An 18,860-nucleotide genomic window follows, 5' to 3' on the forward strand; every position below is an offset into this window, starting at 1 on the left:
ACCCAAGTCCCTCGGCCTCTCCTCGTAGGGGAGATGCTCCAGGCCCCTCATCATCTTTGTAGCCCTCTGCTGTACCCTCTCCAGCAGTTCCCTGTCCTTCTGGAACTGGGGAGCCCAGAACTGGACACAGCACTTGGGCAAAGCGTGGCTGGCCTGTGTGAGGGATGATCACCCACCCTGTGTGAGGGATGATCACCCACACAGCTGCCACCGTGGAAGTGGGGCCACCATGGAAGTGGGGCTCCAAGCTTCCCGCAGGCACTCCCACAAGGAATGGGATTTTTTGCTTCTGTGGTGGCCCAGGCAGCTTCTCCTGAGGCAGCTGAGCTGAGAGCCGGGCAGGACATCAAGCAAGCAGCAATATGCAGCGCTGACTGACTGGAGGGGCTGCAGCCATGGTCTGTCTCCCTCCCTGGAGTACTGACCACCCTGTTGTTGGACTATGTTTTATTCCCTGATTACATGCTCCCACAGACACAAAGCAGCAGCAAGTAAAAAACTACTTGGATTCATTTACTTTTATCGTTCTGCAAGCCTGGAGGTGCATTTAAATCAGCAATGATATGAACCATGGGAACGGATGGAATAAAATGAGAAAACAGTTTCTCGCAAAAACTTATACATCTTGTGTTTGCATGGCTGCGGGGGGCCACCTGTAATCATCAATAACAAACGAATCGTAATGAGGACTGTAAACGAGCTGTTTCACAAAGGCTTCCTTGTCTGCTGGCTCGGGGTACCAAGAAGCAAGACCATTCTTGTAGGCCCAGTCAACAATCTGCAAAAAGATAAGCAAAATAAGCTGATGCAACAGCGTTGGCACGTTATGAAGTTGAAACCAACTGCAGTTTGGCCCTGGCTGGATTTTTGCCCTTTCCCCCTTCTCCTCCATCAAAATTGTGTCCTTTTTTGCTCTTTTCCCTTTGTGCAATTCCTTGAGTCACTTCATCCCTTGGGTGAGGGAATGAAAGCTGCCTGCAATTACTGGCTCTTTAGAAATGCACACCCCTGCCCTGGTAAAATGTTGGAGTGTGCAATTAAAGAAGGAGAGTAGTCCTTTAACCACCTCCACCCACACCCTTAAGCTCCTCAGCTACACCATGCAGCCATCAGTAACTCCCAGGCCAACGTGATCCTCAGTGGGTGTCCCCTGAACAGGAATTATGGATTTGATGTATACAGGGCACCAATCCCACAACTGGACAACAAGCCCAGATCTGGAATAGTATTTAAGTACGAAGGCCCCTATCAAATGCAGGAGGAGAGGTTCCAAAACAGCAATTTGGAACCTAAAATCTTTTGGCAACTTGCATCATGTTTGAATTTGACCCTAAACCTGATTTTTTTGAAGTTCTGAGCAGTCACAGCTCCAAGCAATAAAGCAGAGCTTTGTGAGCCGTGAGGCACCCAGCATCAAAAATCAAAGCAGCAGTTCTGGCTGGGAGGATTCCTGAGAATTGTTGCTTTAGGCTGTACAAAAAGTTGAATTAAAAACCCACAAAGCAAGAATGATGCCAAGGCAATTCCTGCTCTCCCTACTATGGAAAGTGGAAATAAAGGAGTACTCACTTTCACAGCGATTTTGAGAGACACCTCTCTGATGCTGTGCAAGGGGGGATAGAGTCTTCCTTCTGCAAGATTCTGATCTGTCACCTCGGCAGCAATGGACTAGAAAGAAGAAAAAGGTAGTTTACAGAGACGGTCTCAAGCACATACCCCATTCACAAGCATTGCACGATACATGGCTGAAACCTCAGCAGCAGCGGAGCTGGGACTAATTCTTAATCACAGAATCAGAAAATCATAAAATCATCTAGGTTGGAAGGAACCTTCACGATCATCTAGTTCAACCATCAACCTACCTCTGACAAAAAAACCATCACTAAACCATGTCCCCCAGCACCATGTCAACCCGTCTTTTGAACACCTCCAGGGATGGTGCCTCAACAAATGGGAACTGCTGAACTATTCACAATACATGTGTATATACATTTCATTACAGGCTTAAAAGTGGAGCCGGAACAGTGGAATTGCTGTGCCAGGACAGCAGTTCTGAAGAACTAGGGGAATTCTGTCATGGTTCCTGCACCTCTGTAGGTGCAATGGAAGTGTGAGCTTTCCCTGAGACTGGGAAAGGCTGTGGCTTTTTGCTGAGGCTGTGCCATTTCCACTCAACGCATTGCCCCAGGCCAGGTTCTTGAAAACACCTGAAGTAGGTGCATGAGCCTCTTACAATCTTCTTAAAAACATCAGTTAAAAACATCAGTTAAATGCCAGTTGGAAACCTCTGCTGTGATGAGGAAGATATCGTCAGAGATGTGCCGGACTCCGCAGGCGATGACTCCCAGTGCCACTCCTGGGAAGACGTAGGCGTTGTTCCCTTGGCCAGGGAAGAAGGTCTGTCCATTGGGCAAGGTCACCTTTGAGAATGGGCTCCCACTTGCAAATATTCCCCGTCCCTGATAAGACAGAGAAAGAGCCATTCACATTTAGAAGAGACATCTTACATTTCTGCTGCTTGCCATGATCTGTGCTCAAGGGAATCTGGTGACCAAGTGGACAAATCTTCAGCCAGTCAGAGAGAGGCCTCTCCACCAAAGCCATCTCCAGCTGATACTTCTGGAGGGCCTGGTCCCCAGGACAGAGTACTGAGTGGGTGCAAGTGCTCTGAACTTGCTGAGGAGTCTCTTTTCCTCTCAACCATTTATGGAGTGTCAAGAGGGACTCATGTGGCCTAAAGGTCTGGGGGCTGTGTGAGCCAGCAGCAGGTGAGGAAGGGGAGAAAGGGGAAAGTGAGACAAGATCTCCTCTCTCACCCCAAGTCAATCCACATGAGAATAATTCTTCAGTGACATTGAGCCCCAGTTGGGTGATGAAGCTGTTACACAAACAATGAGGGTGGCAAAGCACAGGGGACAGTAACCTGGGAGGATGGGACACCTCAGACAGCTGTGGGTGAAGGAGGTAAGTGCTTTCCTTAGAGGTTCACAAAGCAATTCAGGCTGGTAGGGACCCAAACTCCTGCTCACAGCAAGGGCAGCTATGAAATCAGACCAGGTTGCTCAGGGCTTTGTCTAGCCTGGTCTTGAAAACCTGCAAGGACAGAGACTGCTCGAGCAGTCTGGGCCCTGTTCCACCTCCTGACTCTTCACAGCGTGCAAGCTTTTTCTTTATGACCAGCTTGAACCTCTTTTGTTTCAATTCATTCCCACTGTCACTTGTCCATCCACCATGCACCACGGTGGCTTCCTTGGTACAGCCATGGCCACAGTGTACCCAGAGCGCCCAGTTTCCCCGTGCTGGGCTCCAGTACCTCGGTGAGGCGGTAGCACTGCTCCGCTGTGCACTCTGCTTTGCTTGTGGGGTTGCTCAGGGCAAACACGATGGGCCTCTCATTGAAGGCAGCCATGTCCTTCAAAATCTTCTCAGTGAAAGCTCCTGCAACGGCCGCGACACCTGAAAGAACAACAGCTGAGTGAGAGGGTGCTTTCCGACTGCCTGACTTCAGTGTGTTGGGCTGGTCCCTCTTGAATGTCTCTGTTGGTAAACGAGTCACAGAATCACAGAATCGGCTCGATTGGAAGGGATCTTTAAGATCATCGAGTCCAACCATTAATCTGACACTAACAAAACCAATGCTAAACCATGTCCCTCAGCACCACATCTACATGTCTTTTAAATACCTTCAGGGATGGCGACTCAACCACTTCCCTGGGCAGCCTGGTCCAATGCTGGATAACCCTTTCAGTGAAGAAATTTTTCCCAATGTCCAATCTAAACCTCCCCTGGCCCAACTTGAGGCCATTTCCTCTTGTTCTGTCACCTGTTACTTGGGAGAAGAGACTAAAACCCCTGCCTCTCTGCACCCTCCTTTCAGGTAGTTGCAAAGAGGAATAAGGTCTCCCCTCAGCCTCCTTTTCTCCAGGCTGAACACCCCGAGCTCCCTCAGCTGCTCCTCATAAGACTTGTTCTCAAGACCCCTCACCAGCTTCGTTGCCCTTCTCTGGACCTGCTCCAGCTCCTCAATGTCTTTCCTGTAGTGAGGGGCCCAAAAACTGGACACAGCACTCGAGGTGGGGCCTCACTGGTGCCAAGTACAGGGGGACGATCACCTCCCTACTCCTGCTGGCCACGCTGTTCCTGATACAGGTCAGGATGCTGTTGGCCTTGGCCACCTGGGCACATTGCTGGCTCATGTTCAGCCAACAGTCAACCAACACCCCCAGGTCCTTTTCCACTCAGCAGCTCTCCAGCCACTCTGCCCCAAGGCTGTAGCTGCATTGGGTTGTAACTGAACTGTGGGAGGGAACAGGCTCCATCTACGGAGATACAGGTGGGAATATTTTGTTTTCGTATTATGTCAAGATTAAAAGCCTGTCTCAAAATAAAGCCCTCTGCTGCTCTGGGAATCACAGAATCGTCAGATCTAGAGATCATCTAGTCCAACCCCCCCCTGCTAAAGCAGGAGTGCCCAGAGCACATCACTCAGGACTGCATCCAGGTGGGTCTTGAAGGTCTCCAGAGAAGGGGACTCCACACCCTCCCTGGGCAGCCTGTTCCAGGGCTCCGTCATCCTCAGCAGAAAGAAGTTTTTCCTCATATTTGAATGGAACTTCCCATGTTCCAGCTTGTGCCCGTTGCCCCTCATCCTATCGCTGGAAACCACTGAAAAGAGTCTGGGTCCATCATCCTTCAACCCACCCTTTAGATACTTCTAAGCGTTCATAAGGTCTCCCCTCAGCCTTCTCTTCTCCAGGCTAAAGAGTCCCAGCTCTTCAGCCTTTCCTCATAAGGGAGGTGCTCCAATCCCTTAATCATCTTGGTTGCCCTACGCAGTAGTTCCCTGTCTCTTGAACTGGGGAGCCCAGAACTGGAGGCAGGATTCCAGTTGTGGCCTCACCAGTGCAGAGCAGAGGGGGAGAATGACCTCCCTCGACCTGCTGGCCACACTCTTCCCTGTGCAGCCCAGGATTCCATTGGCCCTCTTGGCCACAAGGGCACATTGCTGGCCCATGGAAAGTTTGCTTTCCACCAGGACTGTTTAGGCCATCTGGCTGCAGCATTTCACCTCCCAAAGACCTGCTGGTGCTACCTGTTGTCATCCTCATCCTGCCCAGCCTTCCCAGGGCCATGTTCGCTGCTGAGAGCCCCAGGTCCTGCCTCCCCCAGCACCTCCCTCTGCAGCCCTGTCTGGGAGGGCTCCTGCAGCTCCAAACGAGAGGAAGCTTGTGCCCCACAGTCGAAGGGGAAAGGCTGTGGAGAACTCAACTGACAAAATGGGAGTAAAAAAGCTCACTTCCTTTTGATGGAGAGAACAAAAGGAGGCCCCGGAAGAAAGACAGAAACTCTCCTAAGAACTGAATTGATGTGAAAAGGTCGTGCTAAGGGAACTCCACCTATAATTGCTGTAGGCTTCACTTTCTGCACAACCTCTTCCAGCGTGTTCACACTGGGGTGGTCCTGGGCAAACATTTCTTTCTCGTGGTTCAGGTGGCTCCTGCCCTGTGAGGAAAAAGAAAGAGTCAAACTTTGATCTATGAGCAAAAGGTGGAGACATAACTTAGTAACTCATAGCACAAGTCTTTTCAAGTCTGAGGAGGGAGAAGGACAGAGGTCCTGAGGACCCATGGAGTGGAGAGTAGAGATGGGCCAGGCTGGATCACCAAGCAGGGCCCAGTGTTGCTGTTGCACTACCCCATATGACACACAAGACTTCCAGCACTGCTTGAGACCATGGCCAGCAGTGTGTCCTACCACTTTAGAGACCCAGCCCAGAGTGTTGCCTTTAGGGCAGCCAGTGCTGCTGGTACACTGTTGTCACCATGAGACCTAGTCCTCTGAAAGCAGGAACAGCTCTGCTGACACCAAAACTGCAGCCCTTACTCCAGGGCTGAACAGGGCTCCAAGGTATCTGCCTGCTCTGGCCTCTCCCTGGCTGGCAGGAGGCAGTGGGGGACTGGAGCTCAGCTCTGGAGACAAATTTACCTTCACAATCAGTCCCTTGGAGTCCACCATCCAAATTTTTTTGATGGCATCCTCTCGTGGAATTCCTTCCTTTTCCATGGCCATGAGGAGGAGGTGAGCTATGCCCAGTGCAGCCTGGAACACAGTACGTAAACACTTCACTGGGGTATCACCATCTTTTGAGGGGAGGAAGATTTTAAATGAGAGATGCGTCGGGTCATCCTGCAGCACTGCACAAAGCAGGGAGGCCTTCTGCTCCATGGTTGTACAGTGCCAAGGGGCTGATTTTAGCATTGTAGATGATGCCATAAATAAAATCAAATATTTAGGAACAAACTCAAGAACATTCTTACCTCTCCAGCTCCCTGGAAAACAAACTTATGGTCAGAGAGCTTGTTCTTTGTGATCCTTAAGGCTGCAAAGATGCCAGCGACTGCAACAGATGCGGTGCCTGAAAGGAGAGAAACACCATAAGATGGTCATCTTGGCAAACGGATTGTCCACCCTAATGATATACTGTTAGAAACCTTGTGGTAGGAACCATTCTCTTAGATCCTTAGGTCTCTAAATGACCAGAGTGCAGTTCCTACCCTGAAATATTAATCCTCAGAAGACCCCTGCAAGCAGAAGAACACTGATTTCCCTCTATATAGAGTCAAAGGGACACCAAATCCTAGAATGTGAGAAGAACTTAATACCTAGCTCCCAACGGTTTAAGACTTGTTTAAGACAAGCTATGTGACTTGTCTAAGGTGACATAAGACATCCATATAGCAGAGCAGTGGTCTGAACTTGGGCACCCTTGTCACAAAATCCTCTGTGATCGTGGAATTACCACTCTTGTCCTCATTTACCTTCACAGCCCAGCACCACCACCACCACCTTTTTTTCTTTACTTCCCTGGTACTCTGATACCCTGTCTCAGAGCCATCACAACTCACTGCCAAGCACTAAGAAGTCATCAAGAACATGAGTTGGTCCCAGATTAGTGAGAAAGAATCCAATATATGGAGAGCTGAGTCCGGCTGTTGCAGGAACTATGATATGTACAATTTTCCATCCATCAAGGGAGGCAGATTTCTAGGCTGAATAAACCCTCCTTCACCCCACATCAATCACATATAGTGTTCATCTAATGTCCGACCCCAGAAGAAGGAACGTGGTGGGGAGAAATAACTAAGGCACAGACTAATGAGGATACTGGTGGCATCTGGGGTCACCTGGGCAAGCTGGATGCAAGTGTTAAAGGTGAGCTAGGAATGAAAGAGGCAGTTTTATCAAAGAATATCTGAAGTTGGAAGGCACCCATAAGGATCATGGAGTCCATTAGTTTTCTTCCTCCGCATTTTGAAGGATACCAGTTTGAATGTGCCCCAGCTTTGATGCTGTCCCCAGCTCTAATGCTGATCTCTCCATTCTTATCTTATCATAGAATCACAGAATTATAGAATCATAGAATCATAGAATGGTTCTGGGATGGAAGGGACCTCCAAAGGTCATCTATTCCAACCTCTCCACAGTCAGCAGGGACACCCCCAACTAGACCAGGTTGCCCAGGGCCTCATCGAACCTCACCTTGAATATCTCCAGGGATGGGGCCTCAACCACCTCCCTGGGCAACCTGTTCCAGTGCTCCACCACCCTCACAGTAAAGAACTTATTCCTAATCTCCACTCTAAATCTGCTCCCCTCCAGCTTAAAGCCATAAAAACAAAATTTGGAAAAAATCTTCAGAAGCTATGTGAGAAATCAGGGAGCCCACAAGTAACAAGTCTTGCGTGGGTGGTCACGGGTGGGGCAGACAACGAACCTTTTTAGGCTAATAAACCTGATTTCACCAAACTCCCAGCATTTTTTATTTTCCTGCCCATTTAATCAGCCAGTGCCTCAGGGTTTCAATCAGCCAGTGCTTCAGTGAGACCCCTTGCGTGGTTCTTATGGCCTGGGGTGCTGCTGAGCATCAGTGAACGTTGTGGTTGGGAAAGGAGAGCAAAGCATGACCATGAGCAGCGAGACCAGCAGATGGTGCTGCCTCATCTGCCAAGGACCGAGAAAATAAATTCAGCTTTACCTGCTCCTTTCCTTAGCCCAAAAGCCACAGCTAAACTGGAAATCTCCTGGTTGATGGGGAATTGAAGAATGATTTACTCTCTCGTTATTCCCATGCAAGCAGAAATCCTAGTGGCAGCAGTTACTCCGGCAGAGAAGTTACTTTTGTTGACGTGGCTTATTTTGCTCACGGAGCCCACACGAGCTACTCTGACAAAGAAAATCTTTATTGGCCAGACCCGAAGTGTTGATCAGTACCATTAGCTCGCCAACATTTTGCTTTTATAACTCAGATGAGTTTAGTTCTCCAAAAATCAATACTTAATGCCACTGAAGAGTGACTGCGGTTTAGCAGAGGTGGCAGTGCCAAACGTTAGCACGAGCATCTGTGTCTTAAACACAAAATGGACTAGACTGATGGTTGATGGCTTCGTAGTCTTCTTCCTTGCAATGAATCACCTGGGACATTCGCTTCAGCATCAAGTATGAGTTCCCTTTAGTAGCTCAGAAAAGAGTTTGGATCAGTTTATTTCCAAACCCAGACCCTCTGAGTTCAGTCAGTTTAAAAGGGAGTTGATGGGGAGGGAACCAGCCCCTGAGTGCTTGCTGCTTCAGTGTTAACGTGTCAGCTCAGACATTTAAAGGATGTATAGCAAGGATTTCCTCTTGCTTCTCCTGCACTAAATCTCTGCCTTTTTAAGCTGCATTTAGAGTAATGTACTTATCTGGCAAAATGCCATGCCACCGGACTACAAAAATTACAGAGGAAGATAATGAACATACAAGGAATCATAGAATGGTTCAGGTTAGAAGGGAACTTAAAGATCATTAAGTTCCAACCCCCCTGCCATGGGCAGGGACAACTCCCACCAGACCAGGTTGCTCAAAGCCCCTTCCAGCCTGGCCTTAAATACTTCCAGGGATGGGGCATCCACAACTTCCCTGGGCAACCTGTTCCAGTGCCTCACCATTCTCACAGGGAAGAATTTCTTCCTAATTTCTACTGCAGACATCTAAGACCTGGGGAAAAGGATCCCGCCCTGGCCACATGAACCACAAAGAGACCAGGGTCCCTTGGTTGTCAGCGATGCCAAGCTTGTGACGTGCAGCAGAACATGGACACCTTGGCACACCCTCATGCATTCTCACACGCAATCTCCCAGGCCAGCTTTGCACAGAAATCCCCCCATCCCCACGTGGGTGGGAATGGGGAACTGATCAGAGGAAAAAATCCAAAAGTGGAACAATTACAGCGCAACAGTGTGTCAGGTCACAGCATTAGCAGCAATAGATGCCTGGAAAGTATTTAAAAGGAAGAAAACGTAACTGGAGAAATATCTTGTTTCTCTTGGTCCTGACCCAGGCAAAATTGCTTTATACCCTGTGACTGTCAAGAAGCCTGATGGGACAACTGCCGGTCTCTGCAAACCCATTTCAATGGAAAATGCTCGTGGGACGTTCAGCAGAGGGAGTCGAGGTCTTTGTAAAGATGTGAGGAGCAGGGATTTGAGGAGCTGGGGGTAGGCAGAGAGAGGGCGCAGGGATGCAGCCCACAGAGTGGGGACCCGTGGGGCTGGGTGTGCCGTTACTCATCCCCTGCCCTCCCTCTGCAGCTCTGACTAACAGCAGGGCTCTGCCATTCCCAGCCCTCCTCCTCTCCCCACAGTGTGTTCCTGATCCCTCCACAGCCTCCCAAACTGCATCTCACCCCCATTACTCAAGTAACTAAGTTACTGTACCTTGGCCTCGGCTCAATGTTTTTCTTTGATAATTGCAGTATTTCTGAGCGTGGAACAATAGAGCATCTCCACGGAGGAGAGTTCACAGCTGGTTCGTGTAAGGAATTGGCTAATCGTTGGGCTTCGATTCCAAAAAGACCACAAAATGAGATGGGGGTGGGGGAGCCCTCACTGTGAGCTGTGGCAAGAAAAAAATCAGCTACCCTTCAACATGTTGGTCTATCTGTTTTCCAAAGAGATTGAAAGCTGCTCTTGCAGATAACTACTTCCTTAAGTAATGAGCAAGAGCCAGCTTGGCTGGTCTGTATCTGAGGTGAGATACGGAGGGGCACAGAGAGAAGAAAGGAAAATGCTCACAAACCATCCCGTCCCTCCAAGACTCAAAGTGAACGCTCAACATGACTTCACAAAACAGCAAACAGATCTCAGGAGCCTCTCTGGGGTGTCCAGAGGAACAGGACCAGCAAAGAAAAAAAGGCATTTAAAGCTAAGGTACCCCCAGGTCACCCCTGCAGGAATTAATCTCTGACACTCAGGCACGTTCAGAACACTGTAAAATGTTAAGGGAACCAACCCCCCCTGAGGCTGATTCTCCACTTGCTCTAGTGTAAGGCAGAAAGAGCCCCAATAGATGTCAGTGGAGCTACACCGGAGCAGAACCAGGGGAAAAGATCTGCTCCACAGCTTCCAGACACTGCTGCAGCCCAGAGACACCCATGGCTGGGGACCTTATCCTTCCTTTGGAGCGGGGAGAGCAGACAGAGGGACAAACAGCTTCCCAGATGGAGTTATAGGCAGCGCTGGCACGACTGCAGCAGGGAATGTGCTGCCCAGCACCAACGTCCAGGCTGTGCCCTGTGTCACAGCACCCAGTGGCTCAGGAGGGGATGTGGGGGACAGAGGGAACCCTGAGGATGCTTGGGGCAGGAGTCCCCCATGCTGAGGGCTGGCACTGCCCTGTCACCTGGCCCAGGCACTGGCTGAGCAGAGCAGAGCATCAAGCATCATCTCCATGCCAAACCCTTCCAACTGCAGTGATGGGAGCAAGGAGCTGTGCTGCCCACTTCTTTGTACAACACCATGGGGGTGATTCCACCTTCTCCACAGCACGCTGGTGGAAGGGATGGCCTGATGCAGCCTGATCTTTTAGTTTTTACCCTTGTCCCGCCTGCTTACGCTTCGCCCCACCAAAACCATGCCAAGATGAGGGCCTGGGGAACAGCAAACACCAGTTTAACAGCTCCAGCAAAGGGCAGCCAAGAAAATACATCTGAATTTATGGATGCAGAGGAAGCATAGGGCTTTTCCAAATCCTGGTTCACATTAACTCCCTGCAGCAGTTCCGCCCGTTACTGGAAAGCAGAGCGGAGACTGTCCAGACCCACTCCAAATATATAATCAAAAGTCAAACACAACAAAGCTGAAGCAAAAAGCTGCCGAAGCGTTTGCAGCTCAAGGTCTTCACCTCCACAGCTGCTGGCTATTGTTATCCTTCTCCCAAAGGGCCTCTGTAAGACATTAAGAAAATAAACCTCTGGTGCTCCACCTACGGTGTGGAGCAAGTCAACCAGAACAGCAGCAAAAGGCAAAGCATCGATGCTCAGGGAAGGAACTCACTTTCTCCACTAACAGGTTTAGGGACATTGGCGTTGGTATGGTGAAGAGCTGTCTGACAACTGAGATACAGAACTCATCTTGAAGTAGACACCCAACGTAGGTCATCTCTAAGTGCCTGGTTTTAATCCTTGCACTGTAAAGTGCTTGGACTATAAACTACATCACGGCGGTGGCCTGTAGCATTGTCCTCGTCCCTGCCTGTGCAGGATGTGACAATGTGAAGACCAGAAACCCTTGTCCACCAAGGCAGAAGGTACCAGGCAGCTGCCAGCACTTCACAAGAAACCAGAAACCATCCTCATCCCCATGGCAGCAGTAGAGACCCTGTGGGTGCTGCTTTATTCCAACAAGCTAAACCAGGTTCTTCTGTTCGTCTTGCCTCCTCAGTCTGGACTTAAAGAACAGAGAGAGCTCAACAGGGAGGTGACACGGAGCCTGTTCTCTACTGCAAAGGAGGAGTTTGCAATGGCATCCAGAGAACAAGAGAAACAACGAACAAGAAAAGCAGGAGAGGAAAGGGGACCAAATGTTATAACCCCCAAAATGACAGAAGATACAGGCCAGATCTTTAGGGCGCTGCACCACTAAGCCCAAGACACTGAGGCCCATTTACACCCAGGGGTCCAGCCTGTTCTGACTTGGCTGGTTTAGCAGTCAGTGTGTGATTCAGACCCAAGTCTAGGAGCTGGCCCTTAAATAGTTAATGCAGTAGCTCCCAGAGAAGATGCAGAAGCCTCTTCTGCTGCAGGGCACAGCAGGTCCAAAAGGGCCTGGTAACAGGACTGAGAACATCTCCAGATCTATCCCCACAGGGAAATGGTGCTGCTGAGGACCTGCCTGGCAGGACATTGCCTGCTTTGTTCTGCGGCAGGGTATCATCCAGCGCTCCCTCCCTATTGTGCTTCCCCCCCTCCTCAGCTTCCTGTGATAATTACCGATGTGCTTTCCACGCCAGCTGAAACAACAAAGTCAGATACTGTACCATTTTAATCTGCTGAAATTAGTTCATGCCGAGCCAAAAACTAGCTTTGCCTGCTTCACGCAGCACATGGAAACGTGCCTGCAAATTAGGCCACGTTTGCACATGATTGATTTCTAACTTGCCCAAAATTTTGGAGCTGCTCAGATTCAGAGTCTGCTTGTTCCCAACCTCAGCTGAGGTCTGGGTGTTGTGTTCCTCCAGGCTGAGACTGCTTCCTGAAGTGTCCTGGAAAGGTTATGGAAAGGTTATCTGCTAGGATAATGAGAAAAAGTGGTTGGTGGGTCAAGACGTATTTTGAGGCTCATCAGCAGTCACACATCCAACAACAAAGGGGAATCACTGCTTGAAAGAGTGGGAAAAGACCCAGAAAGGTTCTGCAAAAGTGATGACCCTCACGGCGGTGGCCTGTAGCATTGTCCTCGTCCCTGCCTGTGCAGGATGTGACAATGTGAAGACCAGAAACCCTTGTCCACCAAGGCAGAAGGTACCAGGCAGCTGCCAGCACTTCACAAGAAACCAGAAACCATCCTCATCCCCATGGCAGCAGTAGAGACCCTGTGGGTGCTGCTTTATTCCAACAAGCTAAACCAGGTTCTTCTGTTCGTCTTGCCTCCTCAGTCTGGACTTAAAGAACAGAGAGAGCTCAACAGGGAGGTGACACGGAGCCTGTTCTCTACTGCAAAGGAGGAGTTTGCAATGGCATCCAGAGAACAAGAGAAACAACGAACAAGAAAAGCAGGAGAGGAAAGGGGACCAAATGTTATAACCCCCAAAATGACAGAAGATACAGGCCAGATCTTTAGGGCGCTGCACCACTAAGCCCAAGACACTGAGGCCCATTTACACCCAGGGGTCCAGCCTGTTCTGACTTGGCTGGTTTAGCAGTCAGTGTGTGATTCAGACCCAAGTCTAGGAGCTGGCCCTTAAATAGTTAATGCAGTAGCTCCCAGAGAAGATGCAGAAGCCTCTTCTGCTGCAGGGCACAGCAGGTCCAAAAGGGCCTGGTAACGGTGACCCCTTACAGGACTGAGAACATCTCCAGATCTATCCCCACAGGGAAATGGTGCTGCTGAGGACCTGCCTGGCAGGACATTGCCTGCTTTGTTCTGCGGCAGGGTATCATCCAGCGCTCCCTCCCTATTGTGCTTCCCCCCCTCCTCAGCTTCCTGTGATAATTACCGATGTGCTTTCCACGCCAGCTGAAACAACAAAGTCAGATACTGTACCATTTTAATCTGCTGAAATTAGTTCATGCCGAGCCAAAAACTAGCTTTGCCTGCTTCACGCAGCACATGGAAACGTGCCTGCAAATTAGGCCACGTTTGCACATGATTGATTTCTAACTTGCCCAAAATTCTGGAGCTGCTCAGATTCAGAGTCTGCTTGTTCCCAACCTCAGCTGAGGTCTGGGTGTTGTGTTCCTCCAGGCTGAGACTGCTTCCTGAAGTGTCCTGGAAAGGTTATGGAAAGGTTATCTGCTAGGATAATGAGAAAAAGTGGTTGGTGGGTCAAGACGTATTTTGAGGCTCATCAGCAGTCACACATCCAACAACAAAGGGGAATCACTGCTTGAAAGAGTGGGAAAAGACCCAGAAAGGTTCTGCAAAAGTGATGACCCCTGTGTGTTGCCTGTGGACTACTTTAGTTGTGGGAGGGACTATGAAAATACAAAAGGCTGAGTGTTTTTAAAGTGGTTAGTGATTTGGGATTTTCCATCCTGAAGTGTCTTAAAGAAGTCTCATTTGCACGGTGTAGGTGTTCAGCCTATTGTAGAGATCCTGCCTGTTCACAGTATCACAACAGGGTACGGGTACAACTGAAACACTCAGATTGGTGGTTCTCTGAGAAGCTATCAATGTTGCACTTATATCAGGTGTAGATTTAAAAGACTATTAAAGATGCCCAGAACCAGGAGATAGTAGGCTTTATGCTGTTACGCACTATTCTCTCTGCCCTGTCTGTATGTGTGAAAGGGTTTTAGAATCATAGAGTCATAAAATCATTTTTTTGGAAAGAGACCTTTAAGATCGTCAAGTCCAACTGTTAACCTAACACTGCCAAGTTACCACTAAACCATGTCCCTCAGCACCACGTCTACATGTCTTTTAAATATCCCCAGGGATGGTGACTCAACCAGTTCCCTGGGCGGCCTGGTCAATGCTTGACAACCCTTTCAGTGAAGAAATTTTTCCAATCTAAACTTCACCTGGCACGACTTGAGACCGTTTCCTGTTTTCCTATCGCCTGTTTCTTGGGAGAAGAGATCAAACCCCCGCCTCGCTACACCCTCCTTTCAGGGAGTTGTAGAGAGCAATAAGGTCTCCCCTCAGCCTCCTTTTCTCCAGGCTGAATAACCCCAGCTCCCTCAGCTGCTCCTCATAAGACTTCTTCTCCAGACCCCTCACCAGCTTCATTGCCCTTTTCTGGACCCGCTCCAGCACCTCAATGTCCTTCCTGTAGTGAGGGGCCCAAAAACTGGACACAGCACCTGAGATGCAACCTCACCAGTGCTGAGTACAGGGGGATGATCACCTCCCTAGTCCTGCTGGCCACTCTGTTCCTGATACAGGCCAGGAAGCTGTTAGCCACCTTGCCCACCTGGGCACACTGCTGGCTCAATTCTGTGATTGATTGAATGACATGTTCAGATGCAATTAAATAACACATTAGGGATGTCTTCATTTTTTTTTTTTTGCAATTCTGACTAAAACTGCATAACAACAACTGCTGGGTAAGTAACCTGAGCCTGAAGAATTCAATTTTGCTATGTGAATATGAAGTGTAACACAATGATCAACCCAAAGAATGAATTTTTCATAGAAAAAGTAAGATTGGAAGGGATGTTTGGAGGTCATCTAGTAGAGTATCTGCTTAAAGGAGGGTTAGCTTCAAAATTAGATTAGGTTGCTTAGGGCTTTCTCGAAGAATAAAAGTCCCAAAGCTTTTCTGCATAACTTGTCCCAGTGTTCAACCACTCGCATACTGAAGAACATTTCTGTTTGGTCTGATCAGATAACTGAACCATGATACTGAAGGATCTCTGTTCACCTCAGCAAGCCAAGTCCACCAATTCCTCTCACAGGTTGATGTGTCCGATCCCACTTTTGTTTAACCCAGGCACAATCTCCTGCTGATTCTCTGCTTACTCAGTGCTCATCTTTGAAGGCTGTGTTGGGATTAGACAGGCTCTTTTACCACAAAGACAGCGAGGAAGGTGCGCACAGAGCCCTAGTACCATGTCAAGAACCTTAGGTGTGCAAATTTACAGGGTTTCCATGCACTCCTGCCTGTTCAGTAGGGATTATATTATTCAACAGACAAACTCCATGAGACCTCATGAGATGCATCTAACGATGCTGAGGCACACGGCCATTGGCATTACACAGTCAAGTGAGGGGTTGGACTCAGTGATGTCCAGAGGTCCCTTCCAAACTCTTCACTGATTTTATGTATTTTCTTGTATGAAGCATGAAGCCAGAGATGCTTGACTCAGGGATTCACAAGACCTGATACCTCTGCGAGACTTTTCAGTTGTCTACTTTCTGGTTATGCACAATTAAGTGGAGCAAAGTTACAGCAGGAAGAGAGAGAGCAGGATCTAAAGCATTCTAAAGAGTGGGATCTAAGCGGGGGGGTTGGACTAGATGATCTCCAGAGGTCCCTTCCAACCCCGTATCATTCTGTGATTCTGATGTCCCTCCACTTTTGTATGCGCTTCACCGCCTGCCCTAGTACTTCACTGGGAAAAAGGAAGAAGTGACAATCAATTTTCTCCCGTAGAGCTGAAATGGAAGCTGTTGCCCCTTGCATGAACCCAGATGGAGCTGGGAAAGGACTGATGTCATCACCCCCATAGAGGAAGGAGGAGCACTGCCTTAATGGGGAGCTCCCAGGCGTGGGCACTGCCAGCCAGCTCCTGCCAGCTCCCAGGCTAATGGCTTCCAGAGTAAGAGCCATGGCCCCGGCCCTGTTTGCGGTGCCTGGCAGGCCTCCCACTCAGCATCAGCAGGCTGGCTCGAACTGGAAGGGGTCTGAGTCATTTTTTAATTCCGTGGGGTTAGGATGGGTTTGGCAATGCGGTAATTTGTGTGACAAAGTGAAAAAAAACCAAACCAAACACAAAAAAAGAAAAGAAAAAGAAGTCGGCATTAATATTTTAAAACTGCTTTCTCTTCATGTAGGCCCTGGGGTGGCAAGGAGACCTCAGGGAGATTAAGTGGAGCAATTTATACTTTATTCCCACTCCTCATCTCTGTGTGTGTGTGTGTGTGTGTAAGCACGTTGCATTCAGAGTCCTGCTAACCTATGGGCAATAACTGTAAATCAGTACAGCTCAGGCCTCATCTCACTTGCACTCTTTGTGCCCAAGATGTGTTTTTAAGTCCATATACTTAAAACAATGCCTGCTTTTAATAAGCTGGATAATTCAGGCTTCAGGAGGTCTGCTCCTGCCTGACTTGAGTAAAATGAGTTTTCATTAATCATTTAAAACACAGTTTGCATTCAACTCTCCCGCTTCTTTTTTAAGTAGGCAAGCCATGAAACACCAGCATGTTAGACAAGTGAGAGCCTGAGGCAAAACCAAACAGGAGGGTTTAAGTGAGAAAACAGCAATTCCTACCTTTCTCGTATCATCTGGGGATACAGAGGGGTATATTCAGGTGGGTAAATCAGATTACTCATCCCAGTTTCAACTCCATTAACCTCTGAAATGACTTCAAGAGTTAACTGAGCAGATCCAAGTTACATCAGCTTCCTAAATGTCCCCAAAACTCATTCCAGACTACCACCCTGGCTTGGAATACCCTTTTCTTTCTGACAGCTACATAAAAAAGCCTGAAACAGTGTCTTGCTTCCCTTGTCATCTCTTGTCTGTGCAAAAGATCAGCAGGATTTCTTTCCTTATCTACTGCTGTGAAACCAGTGCCAGCTAGATGCTTTATTTGAGAATAGAAGGGAGCTTAGTAAGAGGTAAAATCCTGTGGTTTTAACAGGTGGGAATCTGGGGAATTTTCAGGGGACTCGACATCTCTTGAGCACCATGACAGACATCTAACTGTGGAGAAGCAGACAAGGTCCATTTTATTGCAAAGCCGTTTTACAGCATCCTCCTAGATGTGATTTGCTCCTCCAAGGGAGTAATTTCCAGGAGCTGTCTGATGCATTTAGCTGTGACCTATGGCCAAAAAGACACTATAAAATAGTCTCCTGCTTCTCATTGAGAATCTTCAGTTTTCCTTTAATATCCTCTTTCTCTTCTGTCTATCTAAGAAACTGTTCCAGTTCACCAAGAAACCTTCCCAATTCACTCTAGTTTCATCAAGAAAACCTACATCCAGGCACACAGATCTGCCACATCCCTTGGCCTCTTCTCCTTTCAGCTGCTGAATCCCCTTCCACTTGCAGAGAGTGTGACATATCCAAAATAAATCTTTACATCATCAGCTTCTTATTATGGGCTGCATCTGTTTCATCTCCAGAAAAGGTTGAGTTCTTGGTTCCTCCATTCAAGACTTCCCATATAAACCTATCTCCTTTTTCTGTGCTTGTCTCTCCACTGAAAGCTTTTGTGGGTGGGAAGAACCCCTGATGAGTCTTGTACAGGAGAATCTCTCTCACCTTCTCTGAAACACCTTAAGCTCCTCTGCTGCTAAACCTTCCTCACGAAAGTGTCTTCGAGCAGGACCGCGCATCCCGTCACACAAACCATATTCCCACCAGCCAGGGTCTTATTCCCTCTCTTGTGCCATGACAGCTAGGAACAAGCTGTTACACACCCTGCCAAATACTGCTAGAAGGGTAGCAGATGCAGAAATAATGCTGGAAGGTCTGCTCACAAAACAGTCACCATTGTGTGAAAAAATGACACTGGCATTTCTTTCAGTCTCCTTCAAGTACAAGTGAGGATAAGCCCAACTGACTGCAAATAATTAAATCAACAAACCTTGGAGGTTTCTGCATGTTGCGAGCAGGACTAGACAAAAGAAGAGAAGATGAAGGGACTCCCAGGAGAAGAACCGGTTATTTGTAATCACTTGGGAAGATCCTGTCCCTGTCAGATGGGCAAACAGCCCTTCCAATGGTTGAATGCAAAGTCAGCACCAGGCTGGGATGCCAGCTTGCATTCCTCTGCACGTTATGGAATTATGGAATTGTCAGCGTTGGAAGGGACCTCTAGAGATCATCTAGTCCAACTCCCATGCTAAAGCAGGGTTGCCCAGAGCACATCACTCAGGACTGCATCCAGGTGGGTCTTGAAGATCTTCAGAGAAGAGGACTCCACGACCTCCCTGGGCAGCCTGTTCCAGGGCTCTGTCACCCTCACTGGAAAGAAGTTCTTCCTCAAATTTGAATGGAACTTCCCATGTTCCAGCTTGTGCCTGATGCCCCTCGTCCTGTCACTGGAAACCACTGAAAAGAGTCCAGCTCCATCATCCTTCAACCCACCCTTTAGATCCTTGTCAGCATTAATAAGGTCTCCCCTCAGCCTTCTCTTCTCCAGGCTAAAG

General features: G+C 48.6%; 1 protein-coding gene across 1 annotated transcript in view; it reads right to left on the reverse strand.

Moving 5' to 3' along the window:
- Positions 1 to 500: 500 nt before the first annotated feature.
- The window catches only part of ME3 (malic enzyme 3, NADP(+)-dependent, mitochondrial), a 136,835-nt gene continuing 118,475 nt past the window's right edge, over positions 501 to 18,860 (reverse strand). The window contains exons 8-14 of the mRNA XM_014958263.1: positions 6,318 to 6,415; positions 5,986 to 6,099; positions 5,397 to 5,502; positions 3,314 to 3,456; positions 2,286 to 2,459; positions 1,570 to 1,668; positions 501 to 778 (exon numbers count right to left, since the gene is read on the reverse strand). Coding sequence (XP_014813749.1) covers positions 617 to 778; positions 1,570 to 1,668; positions 2,286 to 2,459; positions 3,314 to 3,456; positions 5,397 to 5,502; positions 5,986 to 6,099; positions 6,318 to 6,415 — 896 coding nt within the window. The 3' untranslated portion in view covers positions 501 to 616. The remainder of the gene's footprint in view (positions 779 to 1,569; positions 1,669 to 2,285; positions 2,460 to 3,313; positions 3,457 to 5,396; positions 5,503 to 5,985; positions 6,100 to 6,317; positions 6,416 to 18,860) is intronic.

Source organism: Calidris pugnax, unplaced genomic scaffold (genome assembly GCF_001431845.1).
Source record: "Calidris pugnax isolate Ruff unplaced genomic scaffold, ASM143184v1 scaffold252, whole genome shotgun sequence".
In the NCBI taxonomy this organism is placed as follows: Eukaryota; Metazoa; Chordata; class Aves; order Charadriiformes; family Scolopacidae; genus Calidris; species Calidris pugnax.